This window comes from Pavona decussata, unplaced genomic scaffold (assembly GCF_977016875.1).
Source record: "Pavona decussata unplaced genomic scaffold, jaPavDecu1.1 SCAFFOLD_48, whole genome shotgun sequence".
In the NCBI taxonomy this organism is placed as follows: Eukaryota; Metazoa; Cnidaria; class Anthozoa; order Scleractinia; family Agariciidae; genus Pavona; species Pavona decussata.
The window spans coordinates 2,062,349-2,081,216 of record NW_028145470.1 but is presented as its reverse complement, the minus strand read 5'-3'; the positions used below and the strand labels follow the sequence as shown (position 1 = coordinate 2,081,216).

The following is an 18,868-nucleotide window of genomic DNA, read 5'->3' as shown; positions in this document are numbered from 1 at the left end:
CTTTTGTGATTTGCTGGCTCACCAAGATGGCTTCCAACATGGCGTCTGGAGCTTGTTTTGTAGTTGTCATGATCCTGATTTCTCCAGGGTGTCTAGCTGGGGAAAATCAGAAACTAAGCTATGATAACTGGGATCGTATGTTGGAAGGAGAGTGGATGGTTAAATTGTAAGTAAGTTTGCATAGATCCTGCTGCAGGTGGTGATCTAAGACAGCTGGTCAAAATATTCATCAACCATGCACCCAGAGCAGCTGAGGACTCAAAGTTAAAATAAGTTGGTTCTTTTTGTTCATAGCTTTGCTCCGTGGTGCCCAGCCTGTCAGCATGTTGCCCCAGTGTGGTCATCACTGGCTCTCAAAACTGAAACATTGGGCATAAATGTCGCAGAGGTGGACACAACAAAGGAACCAGGTACGGTACAGACTGTCTAGCTACATGTATACCAAACGATTTGAAACTTCAGTATATTGTTAAAATTTTCTGATATTTTGTGACTGTTTATTATTCTTTTATTGTAGCTCTAAGTGGGAGGTTCATGATTTTTTCATTGCCAACCATATTCCAGTGAGTATTATAATGATTTCAATTTATTACCTATGGTATTTTATATAAATAGAGTACATTTTCATTGTCTCTCTTCTCTATTACATTTTCATCATTATCACCACAACTACCATCACCATCATCATTGTCAACATAACCATTACCACCACCACCACCTTCATCATCATCATCATCATCATCTTCGTCATCATTATCATCGTCCTCGTTGTCATCATCTTTACTATCAGGACTATTATTATAATCATTAACATCTTCTCTGTTTTCATTCTCATTACTGAAATGTAGTTTCATCATTAAGAGCTATTGCCATTATACTAACACCAGCAAATCATTCAATACCAGAGAGTACTTCATTAATGATACTGTCGAGAACTTGATTCAAACTTAGTTACATATCAACCATCTTTTTCTCTCTCTCTCTCTTATCTTTATCAGTGTCAAAAATGGAGAGTTTAGGAAATATGAAGGACCAAGGTCTTTACAGGGATTTATGGACTTCATTAATGACCAGAAATGGAGAGAAATTGAACCCATTCCATGGTGGAAGTCTCCGAGCTCATTTCTGTATGTACAACTCTACACATTAACAAGTAGTCTTTGTATTTTAGCAGCTTTAGCTGAATTTAGGACATGAAAGCACTTATTTGATAGTAAAATTAGATTTGGGATGAGGTTAAGTTTATTGATTGCGACCCTCACTGGAACACATATGGGGACAGTTGACCAGTCGACCTCATCGCCTGATGAAGACTTGTAGTAAACAGTCAAAACTTCAAGATGTACATCTCAAGCGACTACGTCGTGAGACAAACAATAGTGCACATTATTATTATTAAATGTAATACTGCTTTTGAATTCCATGCTCTGCTAGGTTAATTTCCTCAGAGACCAACCTAGCCTTGAACGGCTGACCCTCCGGTCGTCCCACCCAAAGTCCAGTGAAAATCCATCAGAAAGTCTGTCTCACTGACCACTACCCCACCATGTCTCCTCCTTGCCGTGCCGTTTGTATGATAAGGAATATAAAATAGCATGGCGATAATTTTGTAAACAATAATTATTATTAATGGTAAACAATGGCCTAGCTATTAGTTTTACCATGTCATTCTGCGTCTATAGTTACCTTATAGACCGAGAATGGCTCAGGTAAAACTTGAATTTAGAATAAAATTAATAAGAATAAAGTTGAACTTTAACTCTATTTTCACTCTGCAGCATGGTTGATATTTATTTTCTAAGTGATGTTATTTTGTAGTGACAGTGGTATGATAGAAAAGTAAAGTCAATGTTTTCAATGTCTGAAGTATTTTTTAAACCTCAAACAGGATGGGGTGTCTTGGTCTATTGTTCAAGCTTTCCTTGCTTCTTAAGGTATGTAAATTGGTTTGTGATATGTTGACAATAATATTGACAGTAACACACATTGACATTCAAATCCTAGCAGTATGAAGGATGTTTGTCACATGAACCCAGTTTAATGGCCTTAGCTCTCACAAGTCTCCAGTAGCTCAGTGGTAGAACATCCGAACTTGTAAATGGAAGGTCTTAGGTTTGACTCCTGTAAGGAGTACTCAGATTTTTTTTGAGAATATGTCTGTGTCCCTAAATGAAAAAATACATTCATCATTATGGCTTACAGTATAACACCACATTTAGTTCACAATATACCACACATCAACATTCAATCCTGGCAGTATGCAGGATGTTTGTCAAGTGGACCTAGTTTAATGGCTTTAGCTCCCACAAGTCCCCTGTAGTTCAGTTGACTCCTGTTCTGAGAATTAAGATTTCCTTTTTCTGAGTTTACCTGTGTCACTGACTGAAAAATACATCTATCATGTTTGGAGTGATCAATAACAAAAAGGAGTATTCAGAAAAATTTCTGACAAACTGAAAACAAAACAAAAATGGAGCAATATTTTGCCTAAAGATTCAAGCCCACATGATGAAAAACACTACTGTTAATAATGGTGATGACAGTGGTGATGATGTGATGATGAAGATGATGATGATGGTGACAATAATAATGCTTGGAGAGAGTGATGTGTCTGCTTTTTTAGGGGGTAGGTATGGTGCAGTGGTGAGAGCTCTTACCTCTCGCCATTAAGGCTCGGATTTGATTCCTATGATGACGCCATGTGCAGGCTGAGTGTGTTGTTGATTCTTTTTTCTGTTCCAAATTCCAGTTCAACTCATGAGGGCCACCCTAATACAATGTAAATTAACCTTGAGTTAGCTTGATGCTACCCTACCTGAATATTATTATTAAATATGATTATTATTATTAATTTATTTTTTTGTGTGTGTGTTTTGTAATGCTCATTGAAAAATTCTAAGGGGGAGAGGGATCTAAAAAGCCACAAGTTTTACATTATGATACTGAATTGGAATTTCCAGAAGGATAGAGGGGTGGAGGGGTGAAGTAAAAGCCTACCGTAGGATGGATATGTTTGGATACAACACTAATAATCAGATTCAGCGTATGGAAGGCACCACAGTAGTTGCTGCCTTAAGCCCTGTTTACACGTGCAATTTTTTTGCACTCAAGTTGCAGTTTTAAATTGCATGTATAAGCAAGTGGCGACCATTACTGATACAGATCGCTCTTTCTACCAGGACCTACATGAGTTATTTACTGTCACCTATGGTCTCCCTGTATGGGCGTCATATACTATATTTGGAGTGGCAACAGTGCTAACAGGGCTACTTCTAGGCATGGTGAGTTGTTTTATTGGTCTAAATAATTCCTAGCACCATTAATGAATAATTATTAGTTTCCCTTGCAGAGGCTCTTTTGGCTCGTGACGCAATCTATCCTCTCCAGTGAATGTTGGGGAGGAATTAGATTGCGTGACAAGCCAAAAGAGCTTGATTGCGTGACAAGCTAAAAGAGCATCTGCGAGGCAGGTTATTCATGAATTAGCCTTCAACACAGTCATTGTTAGGAATTTCAGGCACTTTCAAGCAAAACAGAAAATTGGCCTAAAAGGTCATTAATGATGGCCTTGCATAAAATCCTTCATCTGCAATCATTTACCTAATTTTCAGTTCTCACAATAATTGTACATAGCAACGGACAATGTTGGGAGACTAAGAATGTTGTCTCTTTGTGAAACATTTTGAACAGTTTACAGTCCTATTTTGTCCTAGTTTTTACAAGTTAATAAATACTGTAAATAAACACATTAAATATTAATTTTTGTGCATAATCCTGAAACAAATTGAAAGCAAAACAAAACATTTCTCTAGTAACTGCACCACATAGCTCACATGGGGTGGGAAACAGCGCATACAAGAAAACTATCCAGCAGTCTAACTACATACTGTACATGTAACCATCACAAATAATTTGAACCTGACACATTATTTGTAATATTTTTGTATTGTCTCTGAGCAATCCTGTTTGGTCATTAATTTTTTATCAGTTGATAGTACTTGTATCAGACTACGTACTTGGGGGTCCATCTGTGATCCAGCCCCCTGAAATGCCTGCTCAGCCTTCAAAGAAGGAGGAGGAGGTGACTGGTGAAGAAGTTGATGAGGAAGGTGACAAGGAAGAAATGGCAGACAAGCATGGCGATGACACTGAAAAGAGTGGCGTGAGGAAGAGAGTATGTATTAGCAAGGTTTATTTGGCACTTGTCTAGAAGCCTTAAAAAAACAAAAGCTGTGTTTCACTGTCTATAGACAGGTACCCCATTAGTACCAGTGCATCTAAGTCTGGTATCCCTGCTAGTCCATCACAGGACACCCAGTATTACTACTCATGCTGAATTGGATGCTAGTTGATCACAAGACACCCAGCATGAAGCTGTGTCTTGTCTAAGGATACCATGGACTGGAAGAAAACAAGAAGACAAAATTTAAACTACTGTGTGACTGTCAAAAGGCTCCATTAAGACAATAATAGAGTGACACTCTTTTAAAACACTTCAAAGCTTTTAATCGCTAACAGGCGAGCAAACAGATGATGATGAAGAAGGTTTAAACTAGAACAATAAAAAAAGAACATTAAATTAAAACTAGAGTGATACAAACAACAAATAAACAGGCAACTAAAAACTTGCATTGTAGAGTCTCTAAATCCGAAAAACTGCAAATACTTCAGCAAACCGAAAAACTGCAGGAAACATTGGCGAACTGAGAAATGGAAAACTGGATAGCATCTGCTATAGTGTGATTTTTGAACCACACTGTAAAGTACAAAATAACAAAATAAAAATAAGCGAAAGAAATTAACAACATATAAAACAAGTAAATGCTAATGAAAGGTGCTAAACACAAAGCGGAACCGAGATAGCCATAAATTTAAGGTGAACTGGAGTGAAAACATGTGAACAACTGACAAACAAAAGTGAGAACAAAAGATAATTTAGGCTAAGATCCTACTCACTGGCCTTTTTGTTTACCGGTAAATAGATAAGATGTTTAGCACTAAGAGCTTGTAGGGTCTGTATTTTAACAATAGGGAACTTAAGCACAGACTTTGCTGAGCCACGGACGGCAACCGGAAATTGACTTTGTCCTTTTTTGGATCATTTTTACTCCATCGCATTTGTAACGTCAAGCCATAGTCATCAACAAGAGCTTTTTTCTGTCCGTGGTAAGGAGCAAAACCATGCCAAGAAAGGAAACATTTGACTTTGGGATGCCGTCCATGGCTTACGAACGTCTGTGCCTAAGCTCCCTAATATGAATTGTTGGCATCAAAGCCCTGCTAGTGATGAATTTGTTACCATCGAGATAATCATTTTAATACAACTTGGTCTTGTTGTTTGATTTATAGGTGGTTGCCACTACTGATTGACCAGAAGTCGGAATGTTAATAGCAAGCATAGGGCATTAAGATCTCCTGGAAACCAGCACAATAATTTAATAAGGTTATCAGTATGCATGGAGCAAAAGAGCAGTACTTTCTTGTAGCATGTTTATCATGCTGAACAAGGTGGTTCTACCTTTTAGGGAAGTGGTCCAAACTACTATACCTGAACAGGACCTACCAAACCACAAAATAGATGGCCTGGCGGTCTCTGCCTGCATCCCGCTTCCTCAACCTCAAAAGATGGTGTCTTTATTGTATAGCCACCTCTCTATCCATCAATAAAAGATGACAATGAGATTCAAACACAATCTTGTAGCCAGAATCTTGTTAGTCACTAAGAGAGACTCTCGGGAACTGGAATTTTATTACCGCAGGATTTCTGCAGTAAAACAATGCAAGCCATTTTTTACAATAACTGTCCAAATTCCCACGCGCTGATTGGCTCGTAGCTATTGTCTATAAGAGTACAGACAATAAAAATGACGTCAGATGTAACGCGCGCGCTTTCTCGACGAAAAGAAATAGCCAATTCCGCTCGTACTTTTTCCATGTTATTGTAAAAAGCAAATCGATGACAGTTTTCTATGGTCTATACTCTAATAGACCATAAAATGACGCCATAAAATGTCCAAAACTTGGCAGTGAAACCACTCGCCTGCGGCTCGTGGTTCCACTTGAGTTTTGAACATTGTTTGACGTCATTTTATGATCTATAAGAGTATAGACCAAAGATTTGTTAAATGGAGCAGCCAATCAAAGAATTTGAATAAAATTCCAGTTCCCCAGAGTCTCTCCTAGCAACCAACCCGCTGCCCAAAGAGAATGAGGACTCTGGGTACGAGATTGATTCAAACCTCTTTTTTGCTGACTCTTGCTAGCTGAATATTTCTGTGTCACCCCCAGACAAGATAAGCCCTCTTTAAACAAACTTGTTATGACCAGTTCCCTTAAATCTGTGGATGAAATCCAACAATGTAACCATTCAAAATAAAGCCATTTGGCAGTACTTTCCTGTGGTACTGTTTATCATATTGTGCAAGGTGGCTCTAGCTTTTAAGTCTATGGATGGAATCCTAATAGAAGACAATTTCAAGAAATTTTTGAGGAGTGCTTTCTGTCAGTGCTGTGTGCATGTTTTTCTAGCAAAAATAGAACATTTCTCGCATTACTGTGTTGGTGTTTAAACGAGGCAGAGAGCTGAAGAGTCTAATCTTCACAAAACCCAGAATGAAAATTTACGTAGAGATAACAACATTCACCAAAGGAAAATAAAGTAAGCCTTGCTGGAACCATAAATAAATTGGTTTATGTGTTATTTTAATGCAGCCATGATGTTACACATGTACAAACATTTTTGGATAGAAAATTAATGTTTCTACAGAATAAAGGAAATGTGTGAGGTGAATTATTTCAGCTTGTGCAGAGTTTATTTCTCACCTTCACATGTGATGTTTTACACCATGTTGAATCCACACACCTCCTCCCTTGGCTTTTACTGTGAATATTACTCCACTCCCCTCCCTTGCAATTTTTTCCCTTAGTGTGTCTCCACTGCCCTTTCCCCCCCAGGATCTGACACCATGGTTTACTCTGCACCTCTCCCCTGGGGTCTTACCTTGAGGGTAACTCCACACCACTCCTCCTCCCAGTGGTCTTACACTGAACAACTGAGTGTGACTCTACTCCACTCCCCCTATTAACTTGTCTGTTCTTTCACTCCCTATTGGTATCCCCTCTTTGGTCTTGTGCTTTGTGATTTCCTGAGTCCTTACATCGAGATTGACTCCTCAGATCCCACCCTCTGACTTTACACTTAGGATGCCTCTACACGGTCCCCTGATGCTACATCCTACACTTATTGTTACTCCACACCTCTCCTTCTGAGAGCATACACTGAATATGACGATTCGCCCTTCCTGGTTTTCTTACACTCCACACTTTTAAACCTACTCACCAACCAGAGGACCTTATACTTAATGCCACTTTCCCCCGCTAAGGCACTTATGCTATCCAAGCCCCCCCTCCCCCCAAGCTTCCTTACATTCAGCATGACTCCACATCCTTCTTCCTGGGTTTTTATACTAAGCAGAACTCTGCACCTCACTTTCCTGAGCTCCCAGTCTCCGGTAGGGCCTGGCACTTTAACTGAGATTTTTCACTCTTTCCCTTGGGATCTTCCACCAACACTGTGAATGGGCTCTTCCTAACCTGCCCGTCTTGTATACTATGCTAACATCAATTATGTTCACCAAATCTGCCCCTGGCATGGGTCTCCGCAATCTCGTACCCAGAGTCGTCAGGCTTTTTGGTCAGTGGGTAGGCGCCAGGAGAGACTCTGTAGAAGTAAAAAAAAATTTTTTTGATTGGCTGCATTCTCTTTGGGGTCTCCGAGGATATGAAGGATTACAATGAGTGTAAACAAACACCCACTATTTCCCCCTGGTGTCTTTTAGTGATACTGTACCACTTCCCATGCTTCAAGACTTCTTAACCCAGGGTGGGTGGGTGGGGGCAATAAAAGATACCCCACTAAGCAGTCGATTTGGCGCGAAAATGCAATACGATCAGCGGTTATCCCCAAAAGGATAATTTTTGGCGGGAACTCTATACAAGATGGCGGACAATGAAGGTTCTTCACAACACAGTCAAAAATCTTCGCAGTTTAGCCAGTCAGATCTCCCGGAACTTCTAAACCAGTACTACAAAAGATTATTTCCGTACAAATATTTTGTGCAGTGGCTTTCTTACGGAGGCGGTAGGTGATTTTATTGAATTAGAAGCATTGAAATGTATGGCGATCGTTCGATCGTTGAATTTGACTGGGTTTAGCCAGTAAAATTGATTGTGTCGTTTTCTTAGTGCCCAAGACTTATTTCGTCCATCGTGAGTTCTCATTTACGTTAAAAGATGACGTCTACTTGCGGTACCAGTCGTTTGCGGATCAACAAGAATTGGAAAAGGAAATCTTGAAACGAAACCCGTACAAAATTGACATCGGAGCTGTCTTCACTCACAAGGTAAACTGGATGCATTTTCTCTTTTTAAGCTTCGATCCCCTTAACGTATCAGGAAGCCAAAACTGTTAAGCTTAAGTTCAGGTATGTTTCTAGTAACTAGTGGTGTCTACTTGTTGAATGAGCCAGGCAAGATTTACCCCTCAGTATTAGCGGCATGCCCCCTCTCCCCCCCCCCCCCCCTTTATAAATTGCTCCATTTTTCTTTTCCTTTTATCAGTGTTGCAACTCTGGTTACAACAGAAAGAAATTGATTTTACTGAACCTCAGGAAAATTTCATTGTTAACACTTTATACTTATTGTGCGTATAGTAGATTTTTATCTGTATCAGTGCAGATGCTTATAAATTTATACATGTTGGTGGAGAGTAGATAACTAAAGGTAAATTGGCCACCGTAAGTAGATTTGAGGGCTGACGTTTTGAGCGTTAGCCCTTCATCAGAGCGAATCAGTAGAGAGTACTCTGTGAGCAGAGATTCCTTGGTTGCCCTGTGCTACCAGGCATGGGTGGCCAACGAACCTCTGCTTGCAGGGTAGGTCCAGAGAGACAATGTGGAACAAAGTTTTTGTATAAGCACACAACGAAATGGCTGCAGTCGCAACTCAATGTACAATACCACTGCACTGATTGTTACTATCTGCATAAAGTGAGGGTTGCTGATGCTTGTTTCTAACTCTCAGCCAAAAGATCACAAGATGATTAAACCTGGAGCATTCCAGGCTGAAGAAAAGGAGCTGGTGTTTGATATTGACATGACGGATTACGATGAAGTCAGGACTTGCTGCAAGTGAGTCATGTTGTAAAGAGTGATCACCATGTTATTTCTCCTTACGTCCTTAGGTGATAAGAAGAAAGAAGGTCATTTACTGGAGGGTGTTGTTGTCATGCACTGCAACATTTTAGTGGTCAATGTCTATCAAATTACTTCAGGTGTAAATTAATTATGCAGTGTTAAGCAAACAGGCAATGAGAGGAATGAAAAGCATAAATCAAGGAACATTTTTATGAATCTATAAATTGCCAAAAAGAAAAAAATCTCAAGATAATCATGATCTAAAGGAGAATTAATAGCTTGAGCTTGCAGTTGAAGAGGTTATGACAGCATAGACAAATCTCAAACCTGACTGACTGGTGGGATGATTGACTGACAGATGGACTGACTGACTGATTATTTCTTTTATTGTACATATCTCACCTTTTACTGACCACACACAATTTTAATAATTTTTCAATTACTTATTACAGGACCCCATAAGCTATGTTAGCTTTAAAACCCACCTTGTTTTAAATAAAAGTTGTTGTTGTTGATTTATTGACTGACTGACTGACTGACTGACTGACTGAATGATTGATTGATCAACTGACTGATTGATTGACTGACTGATTGATTGATTGACTGATTGACTGACTGATTGATTGATTGATTGATTGATTGATTGATTGATTGACTTACTGACTGACTGATTGATTGATCGATTGACTGACTGACTGATGGACATACTGATTGATTGGTTGATTGATTGACTGATTTGTTGATTGAGTGAGTGAGTGACTGACTCACTAATTGATTGATTGATCAATCGATTGACTGACTGATGGACAGACTGATTGATTGACAGAAGTTGGTAGCTTTACTAATGGATGCACTATTTTCCATTGATTGATTGACTGACTGACTGACTGACTGATTGATTGATTGATTGATTGATTGATTGATTGACTGATGGACAGACTGATAGACTGACAGGTTTGAAAGCTTTACTTTTTGATTCACTATTTTCCATTGATTGACTGACTGACTGATTAATTGATTGATTGATTGACTGACAGAGGTTTGAAAGCTTTACTAATGGTCCACTCTTTTCCATCATAATAGAGGTGCAGACATTTGCAAGAAGTGCTGGTGGTTTATGGTTGTAGCAATGAAGATAGTGGATTCAGCTCTTGAAAGTAGGCACTGTCAAAATAATGTATTCAAAACTAATTTCATTGTTCTTGCTAAAAAGGAGGTGATAAATTTGCAAAAGCAGTTGGAGGCCATCTTATTAATGTTTCCCGGGGAATGATGGAAGCAAGATGACCGCAAAAAAAAAATGCTCAAACCAAGCACAATTTCTTTACAGGCAACACATTTTCAACATGATATTATCTGCTGGGTGTTTTTACATTATTTATGGAAAGAAAATTCCCAAAATAAGGACAATTTTTTTTTTTCAAAATACGATGAATTTTGAAGCGTTTTCAATAATTCCGGAGATATTTTTTCCCGATAGCCAGTAACATTTATGTGAATAGACAGTAGAAATAACGGGCGACCAGCTCTTAACAAGAACCCTGAATTCATCTCTAGTAATGCATTAGTAAGACATATGTTTTTAAATTCAATATCCTCGCTGGGGATGCCATGTAGAACCTTCTGCATTCAGGTTACACCTGTGTGGATCTGAGTTGAATAAGGTATAAAAAGGCTGGGTTTTTTTTTTCAGTGTTTAGTTCTTTTTTCATACATTTGCTACCAGATGTTTGCTTGGCACCCCTCCGTCCCCTCTGCAATGATAACCTACTCTGCACCCAGTTGTGTTTGCTTCCTGCTCCCTTGAACTTCACCTCCAGGTCCCTTTCTCTTCTCTTCTCTATGTGGGAAAAACCGGATCTAAACAAGGCAAACTGCAAATATCCAAAAAGAAAATTGGGGATAGTGGTGTATTTCTTAGACTTATTTAAGCAATAATAATGAATTATTCTAAAAAGCTGTAAAATACAAAGCAATGTGAGGCTTTTTTTTTTTTTTCAAAATTGAAGTCAATTACCTCTGGAAAATGCATGGCTACCCCCAATTTTCTTTTTGGGTACCCTCAGATGCACATGTACTTTTCCTGGGTAGTTATAAACTGCCCAAAATATCCCTGTTTTAGTAGGCGCTACCAATAGGAAACCCAAGTTTCTGGACGATCCAAGATGCACACAATACATGTGCAGTAACAAAAGGAGGCACTGTTCTTAACAGACCTTGATATTCTGTATTGTAGGGGATTTTGGATTCCAGCACAGATTATGGGTTTACAGTGGTCGCCGTGGTGTCCATTGCTGGGTTTGCGATGCATCTGCAAGAAAACTTTCACAAAATGCTCGATCAGCTGTTGCAGAGTATCTCAGTGTTATCAAGGTATTATTTATAATCGTGATAGATGTATTTTTTAGTCAGGGACACTGAGGCTCACACTTGGAAAAAGAAAATATGAGTTCTCTCAACATGAGTCGAACCTAAGACCTTCCGATTACTAGTTCAGATGCTCTACCACTGAGCTACGGGAGACTTGCAGGAGCTAAGGCTGTAAAACTAGTACTCGTACAAGAGCTAACCACGACTATAAACTTTACTTGAGAAGAGCGGTTTGTAATTGCTACAAATATTCTTTCTTTATTCGCATTGTAAGTAAATGGAATGACTTGCCAGGATATGTTGTACATGCCGAATCATTATCTGTTTTTAAGAGTAGACTTAAAATTTACCTGAATATTTATTGAATCAGTAGCTATCGAATTTTATCTAGTTCTAGAAATTTTTAAATATTTTGCAAGTTTTTTTTAGTTAGGGAAATTGTTTTTGTACAGGGTTAACCTCACGATTTCCCTATTCAGGATGTTTTTGTATTTGTGTTAAAGCCTCCTGAATAAAATGTTATGTTATGTTATGTTATGTTATGTTATGATTATAATCGTGTTGTTACTGTTGGCTGTAAGTAAGCTGTAACTGAGGTTGGCTGGCCAGCTGGCTGTAACTAAGATTTTGCTTGATGTTAGTCATTCATTCCCTTGAAGATTGCATTTTGTTTCAACTGCACCTAAATTATTATAATTTTAACTGTTATAGGGTGGTGAAAATCAAGTCAAGAAGGTGAATCTCCGTAAACCTTACCATCCCTACATCAGGTAATAAAATTTCATAATCAAAAACACCAGAATTCCAAACTCAATGCTAATCTTGGTTCAGGTATGTTAACTGTAGTTTAGTGTGGTCTTTTTACTTAAGGTAGCTGAAAAGCATTGTACTGTATGTATGTTGGTGTCTCACACCTCACCCTACTGACAGAATGCCTGCTTTGATTTTTACAGAAATTCGTTGAAAATTCTTCAAACACACTTTGTCGACCTCGTGATTGATAAACAGGATATTCTGTCCTGTAAAGAAAGCTGGGATGGTGTGCTTGCCCTAATACCTGAATGTATCCTTTAACCTTTTTATGATTTTTTTTTTTAACTTCTCCTAATATAAGGGAAAGGCTTAAAGAGTTTTAAGAACCTGATAATCTCACAAAAATTTAAACACCATAAAATCAACCTGATTCTTTAACATGCACCAGCTATGAGAAATGAGCTGAATTCATCCTGGTCAAAAACAAAGAAGACATCAAGACAGAGATGGGAAGAGCTTGAAGCTAAACTGGACAACAGTCAGGTAAGATTAGGTTAGTTAATGTCGAGTGTGACCAATGTGCGAGCCAGCGAGCCAAACGTGCGAGCCATGCGAGCCAAATGTGCAAGCCATGCGAGCCAAACGTGCGCGCCATGCGAGCCAAACGTGCGAGGCATGCGAGCAAAATGTGTGAGTCATGCGAGGCACGAACAACCCCCAACATAAATGCTAACCATTAAGCTAACCGGGGAACTTCTTAAGCTAACCTGAGTGCTATTTAGGCTAACCAGAGTGTTTTTAGGCTAACCTGAGTGCCTCGCACGTCTGCCTTGCATGGCTCGCTGGCTCGCTGGCTCGCTGGCTCGCAGATTGTCAAGACCCATTAATGTCACATGGCAAAACATTTTGCCTTTTACTTTTCACATCTGGGTGTGCACAATAAACAGCAGCATAGGAAAGTACTGTTCAGTAACTTTCATTTGAATGGTTACACTTTACTATTTCGTCCACAGACACAAAAGTTAGAACCACCTTGTACAGCATAAACAAACAGCATCACAGGAAAGTACTGCTCAGTAGCTTTCATTTGAATAGTCACACTTTAAGATTTCATCCACTGACTCAAAACTTAGAACCAGGTTTTACAGCATAATAAACAGTGGAACAAGAACATACTGCCCAATAACTCTTTACAATAAATCATTGGTCACACTTTACTGAGACTTCAATCTTCAGAATTGGTGAAGTGTGAGAATGGTGTTATGCGTAGTAAATTTATAACATTTATAGAATCATTTTTAATCTTTTTCTTTAGAAACCAGAAATCAAGGATGAGATAATGTTTCAATACTGTTTTCCTCGCCTTGATGTGAATGTTACCAAGGGCCTCAATCACTTACTTAAGAGTCCATTCTGTGTTCATCCTAAGACAGGTACTTTAGTAGTTAACTAAATGACAACTCTCCTTCAAATAGCCTAACGTAAACTCCCCCCCCCCCGCACTGTTAAGCCCATAGGTCCATGTGTACCTGTAAACCAAAAGCCGCACAGCCAACTATAAGCCCCCTCCCCCCCTCTAGTTTTGTTTTCGTTGTTAGTTTTAATTAATTTTTTTATTCCAAGTAATTTTTGATGTTTTAAAAACCAGTAAATGAAAAACGTATTTTTGATCAACACTGCTATATAGCTCATTTCTGAATGGTTTTTATTTTCTGGTTATAAGCCCCCCTCGGATATTACCCCCTCCGTTTATAAGCTCATCAAAAACCCAGTGGTCGCCCAGGGCTTGTAAGTGGCAGTTTACAGTTTATAGTTCAAGTTACATATCACCAAATTTAATATAAGAGAATGGGTATGAAGCCAAACAAGTTTCTTTGTTATATGTTTTTGTTAACAATTTTGGCCTTGACCCTGCACAAACCACGATAGATTTTGAAATGTAGATTCAGCTGTAGTGTGAACGTTAAAACAAAGGATTGTGCATGGTCGCAGCCCTTCCAACCTAAATTACAGCGCCACTATCAACTTTGAACATCGCGTCTAGTTTTATTACCAGTCCCTCAATTAACTATGATATCACCTATTGATCACACATACTGTAACTTTTTTTTAAATTATTTTTATTTAATTCAATATTTATCCGGGGGCATCCAATTTAGCAGAGCTAGTTTAAATGGAGCCCTGACACAGTAGAAGACAAAACATTGTTACATATCACCAAAACTCAGTTATGTATTTAATGATGGTCAGCCAGTCAATTAATTTGTAATGAGAGACTTGGAGAGAGAGATTTAGAATATTTCCATTTTTACAGGTCGTGTATGTGTTCCGATTAGTATGCAAGATGTGGAGACCTTTGATCCATTTATAGTCCCAACCATCAGGTATAAATTGTATAACTTTTTTCCTCTGATTTCATGTTTAAAAGGCAAAGTGCCAGTAGTTATGGACCACTAGGTGTTATAATGTTGTTGTAAGGGCTGTACCATTAGTGGATTAAATATTTGGCTAGTATTTTCTGCCTGTTGTTTGATATCAGTTACATGCTATCACTTGAACTCATGTGGGTCAAAATGTATATTCCTAAACTTTGGATCGAGAGGTGATAGGTAGAAGGCAGAGATGCTGAAGAAAAAAAAGGAACTTACATATCAAGTAGAAAATTGTTCAGAATTTACAAATTCTGGCCCTATGAAACTCTCCTGTTAGGAATAAAGGAAAGAAAGTTTAAATGGTTCAACCATGTCATTCGGTGCCACCACATTGTACACCCTTCCTTTTGCTCACATTATGCACAGATGAGTACAAGCAAACAGGGAAAAGCAAGACCCAAGAAAAACATGGCTTGCGAAATTAATAGTAAGGAGTGAACAGGACTTTAACTTAGTTTGGGACACAAGAATGGCTGATTGACTACAGGATAGGAGGGGCATGATTGGATCTCTAAAAGTTCATATACAACCCCTTTAGGCTATGGAAAATAATGATGATGATGATGATGATGATGATGATGATGATGATGATGATAGTGATGATGATGATGGCTCTTTTTTGCAGGACGAAAAGTGGGGAAGTTGGGGCCCACAGGCCTTCCACAATATCGAATATTAATTTATTTTTGGAAACTTATGATTGCAAGGGACCACATGACACATGAATTAACTGTTCTGAATACGTCTCATTGCCTGATCTCTTGTAGTAGAAATTGCACATGCCAGATGTCAGTTTATGCGTAAATAAACCAAACTGATTGCAGGGCTGACACTACGGCAAAGGGCTTATTTATTTGGGCCAATATTTCAACTAGTACAACTAATCTTCTTCAGGGCCAGAGTTACAATGAAATGATTACATATCCCTGAAGAAGACTAACTGGTACCAGTTAATAAAATATTGACCCAAATAAATAAGCCCTTTACCGTAGTATCAGCCCTGCAATCAGTTTGGTTTATTTGAAAAGTTCCATGTATGATATAGGTCATTCCATGGTACAGTATGCTGTAAGTTCTTGTATGTTAATTTGCAGCCAACTTTGTGATGAAATTGATGAACATGAGAAGAATTCCCCAGACATGATTGAAGAAGAAAAGAAAAAGATTCCAGGTGACACATTATTACTAGTCTAATAATAATCAAAGATGACGGTGTTTATTTGACGTTACGAAGCTCTCTCTCCTTTACCAAGTTAATGATGATGTCATCCACCTCCTGCAAAATCTGTGGGGGGTTCATCCCAAGATCCATTCATTTGTTGTCCCATACAATCTTGACTCCGATCTGTATTAGGAGTGTGTTCTTTCTACGTGGAACCTAGCTAGTCTTGTTTATTTATTTCAATATAATTGATTTTTTAAAAGTGTGATTATTGCAATAACAAGTTGTGCCCCAGGATATAATTCTAATTAGAACAAAAACCTAAATTTAAAAATATTTAAAATACTAAGTCCATAGTTTGGCACCCACAAACAACTTTGATGAGCACAGTTACTCTGAAACTTGTTGTCTCCTCAAAAGAAGAGATTTTTTCACTTATAAAAAAAGAAACATTGTTCAAAGTTGTCAATAATTATTAATACAGTGGAGGACATGCTTCTCTCACCATTTCAGTAAGAAAGAATCTCTATGTCTTTTTTTGATAAGTACAGGTATGATCATGACAGGTCACAATTCACTTGATCATAATTTTTTGGTGGAGCTCCACGTGCCCTATTTTTCTTAGGATAGAGGACCACTTATTCATCAGTTGATATACTGTCAGGTGATACCTTCAGTAAATAAAGTTGTATTATTATTATTATTATTATTATTATTATTATTATTATTGCCCTTTGGAACATGGATTTTTTAAGTTATGATAATTTATTCAATATAAAAGCTCTGTCAATATCTTAATTACAGGTTTTAAATAATTCAAATAATTATTTTGAATTTCTCCCAGTTAAGGCTTCTTACCAGAGCTGTAATTAATTTTCAGCTTACAAGAAAACTTCCCTTGTGAAACCCATTGGTGTCTTTATACAGTTTTTGAAGGGACTTGATAATGAAAATGACAACAGACGAAAAAGTTTTAGGGCTACTGAAGGTTAGTGGACACATGGAAAGCCATCATCTCATTAGATTTTGTCATGCCATTTGGCAGACTCAGGTCCCTTAAGTTCAACTACAATGAGGGACAAAGGGTTGGGACAAATTCGTATCTACGATGTTTCCCTTCGCACATGACAGGCACACTGTATTGGCAAATGATAAGTGTCTGTTCCCCAATGCCCAACTCCTTGCAGTGTTGAGCCCGTGTAAAAAAAACGAGTTGTGTATTTCAATATTATCTCGGGGAGAGGGGTGGGGTTATTCAGATGGGCTTGGTTTCATTAGTCAATCACACTAAATTTGCAGTTAAAAAGGACTTTGTAACATTTGTCCCAAGACCTTTTGTCCTAGATTGTAGCTTGGTCACTGGCCCCTTGGGATACATGTGTTCTCAATGATAGCAAATCCTCAACATTTTGTGGCAGGGGGTGGGGAGGGTGGTGCTTGAAATTTGTGATCTTGGTACTCTTGTTTTTTTTTTCTTCTTCTTCTTTTTATTTTATTTTATATTATTATTATTATTATTTTTTTCTTTTGAGGGGGGCAAGGGTGTTGTCATTCTTTTTGTTTCTTTATTTATCTTCTTGGTTTTTTGCTACTTTGTTTTATTTTGGTTGGAGAGGGTGGGGAAATTCTGGAAGGCAGTTTTGTATGATTTGAACTGAGATAAGAAATCTTTCCAATTAGACTTATTTGAAATACTATTTTACAAGCCTTAAAAGTTTAAAAAGAAAACAAAAAAAAAAGATTTTCAACTAATAAAATCATCTTTAGGGTAAAAGACCTTCCACTACATGCGTATTTTACATGATTTAGGTGATTCCCTATATAGGAACAGTTTCACTTCATAAGAGTGAACTTGTTTGTACAGACTGTGATACCATTGTTGGACCATTAGGCCTTCAATAATTCTATGCTTGTGCGCAATACAAAGTATTAACCAACAAAAGGATGAGATAGATTGTCACGTAGGTGACCGGCCTTTTGATGGTCATGACAGGGGTTGAATGTTCATTGATTCCCACTCCATACTTCTCATGGTTTCATCGATGTAATTAGCACCGCAAGATTTATTGAACTCTCAACTTATTGCTATCAGCAATGCCACATGAATACAAAAAGACAGGGCCTGGCATACTTTGTGGCTGTCATTTAGTGTCATTGAATCACTTAAATAAAACTCAGTCCCCAGCCTTCTTGACGCTTTAAAATGTTGCTGGTATTGCAGCACTTAACATATTCTAATATTTTGTCTTTTTTTGCTGTTTTTCAGAAAAGAAAGGAGAGTGGTGATGGAAGGGTGGTCATGTCAACAGAATCCACTCTTCTGCGTATCAAAAATCTAGAACGCAATTTATCCCTTACATTTACAATGTATTTAGAGTCGTTTGTTTGCCCTTCTATCAGATAAAGTTGCCACAGCTAGCCATCAAAGACAGCCACACTTTTAAAGATAGACTGCCCTCCAAATCAAACACCTGTAAATTCCGGGAAAAAAGCACTGCTCTAAGGTGGAGACCTGTTTTAAAGATTAGCATTGTTCTATAATGAATAACTCCTTTGTAATGAAAGAAAAGCCTCTCTAAGGCAGACACCTTTATGTTGTATGTAAACTTCCCATTTGCTTAATAAAATGTTTGCAGAATGATAAATTTGTTATGTAGTTGATGTCTTTATCTGAAAGTGTTCAAAAATGTTTTAAAGGAACCAAAAACGACTTTCTGGTGAATATTCAAAATCTAAGAATCGGTTGATAAGTTTAAGGATGCTTCTTTTTGCTACCGCTCATACAAGATTATTTCGGTTGACTTTATCAATCTTTGACGCTACATCGTATTGAAAGTAAAATTCTAAGCTTTCGACTCCGCTAGGGTCTTGTTCACAGTGATTTGGTCAGGTCACGTGACATGTCACCTGACTAGTCTTGTCCAGATCACTGGAAGGTTGTATCTCCCCCGTCTCTA

At 38.1% G+C, this 18,868-nt stretch overlaps 2 protein-coding genes across 2 annotated transcripts; both read left to right on the top strand.

Moving 5' to 3' along the window:
* Positions 1 to 6: 6 nt before the first annotated feature.
* Positions 7 to 6,790, top strand: LOC146481730 (thioredoxin-related transmembrane protein 1-like). Its single transcript, XM_085107943.1, has 8 exons — positions 7 to 166; positions 295 to 410; positions 518 to 563; positions 999 to 1,127; positions 1,889 to 1,934; positions 3,180 to 3,281; positions 3,989 to 4,174; positions 5,350 to 6,790. Exons 1-8 carry the CDS (start codon positions 27 to 29, stop codon positions 5,368 to 5,370), a joined length of 786 nt encoding a protein of 261 aa, XP_084964069.1. The 5' UTR covers positions 7 to 26; the 3' UTR covers positions 5,371 to 6,790.
* A 1,177-nt stretch (positions 6,791 to 7,967) lies between these two features.
* LOC146481729 (DNA primase small subunit-like) lies at positions 7,968 to 18,325 on the top strand. Its single transcript, XM_085107610.1, has 13 exons — positions 7,968 to 8,140; positions 8,245 to 8,402; positions 9,082 to 9,188; positions 10,278 to 10,351; positions 11,431 to 11,567; positions 12,276 to 12,334; positions 12,518 to 12,627; positions 12,766 to 12,860; positions 13,633 to 13,750; positions 14,632 to 14,701; positions 15,844 to 15,920; positions 16,792 to 16,899; positions 18,178 to 18,325. Exons 1-13 carry the CDS (start codon positions 7,999 to 8,001, stop codon positions 18,195 to 18,197), a joined length of 1,275 nt encoding a protein of 424 aa, XP_084963736.1. The 5' UTR covers positions 7,968 to 7,998; the 3' UTR covers positions 18,198 to 18,325.
* Positions 18,326 to 18,868: the final 543 nt, after the last annotated feature.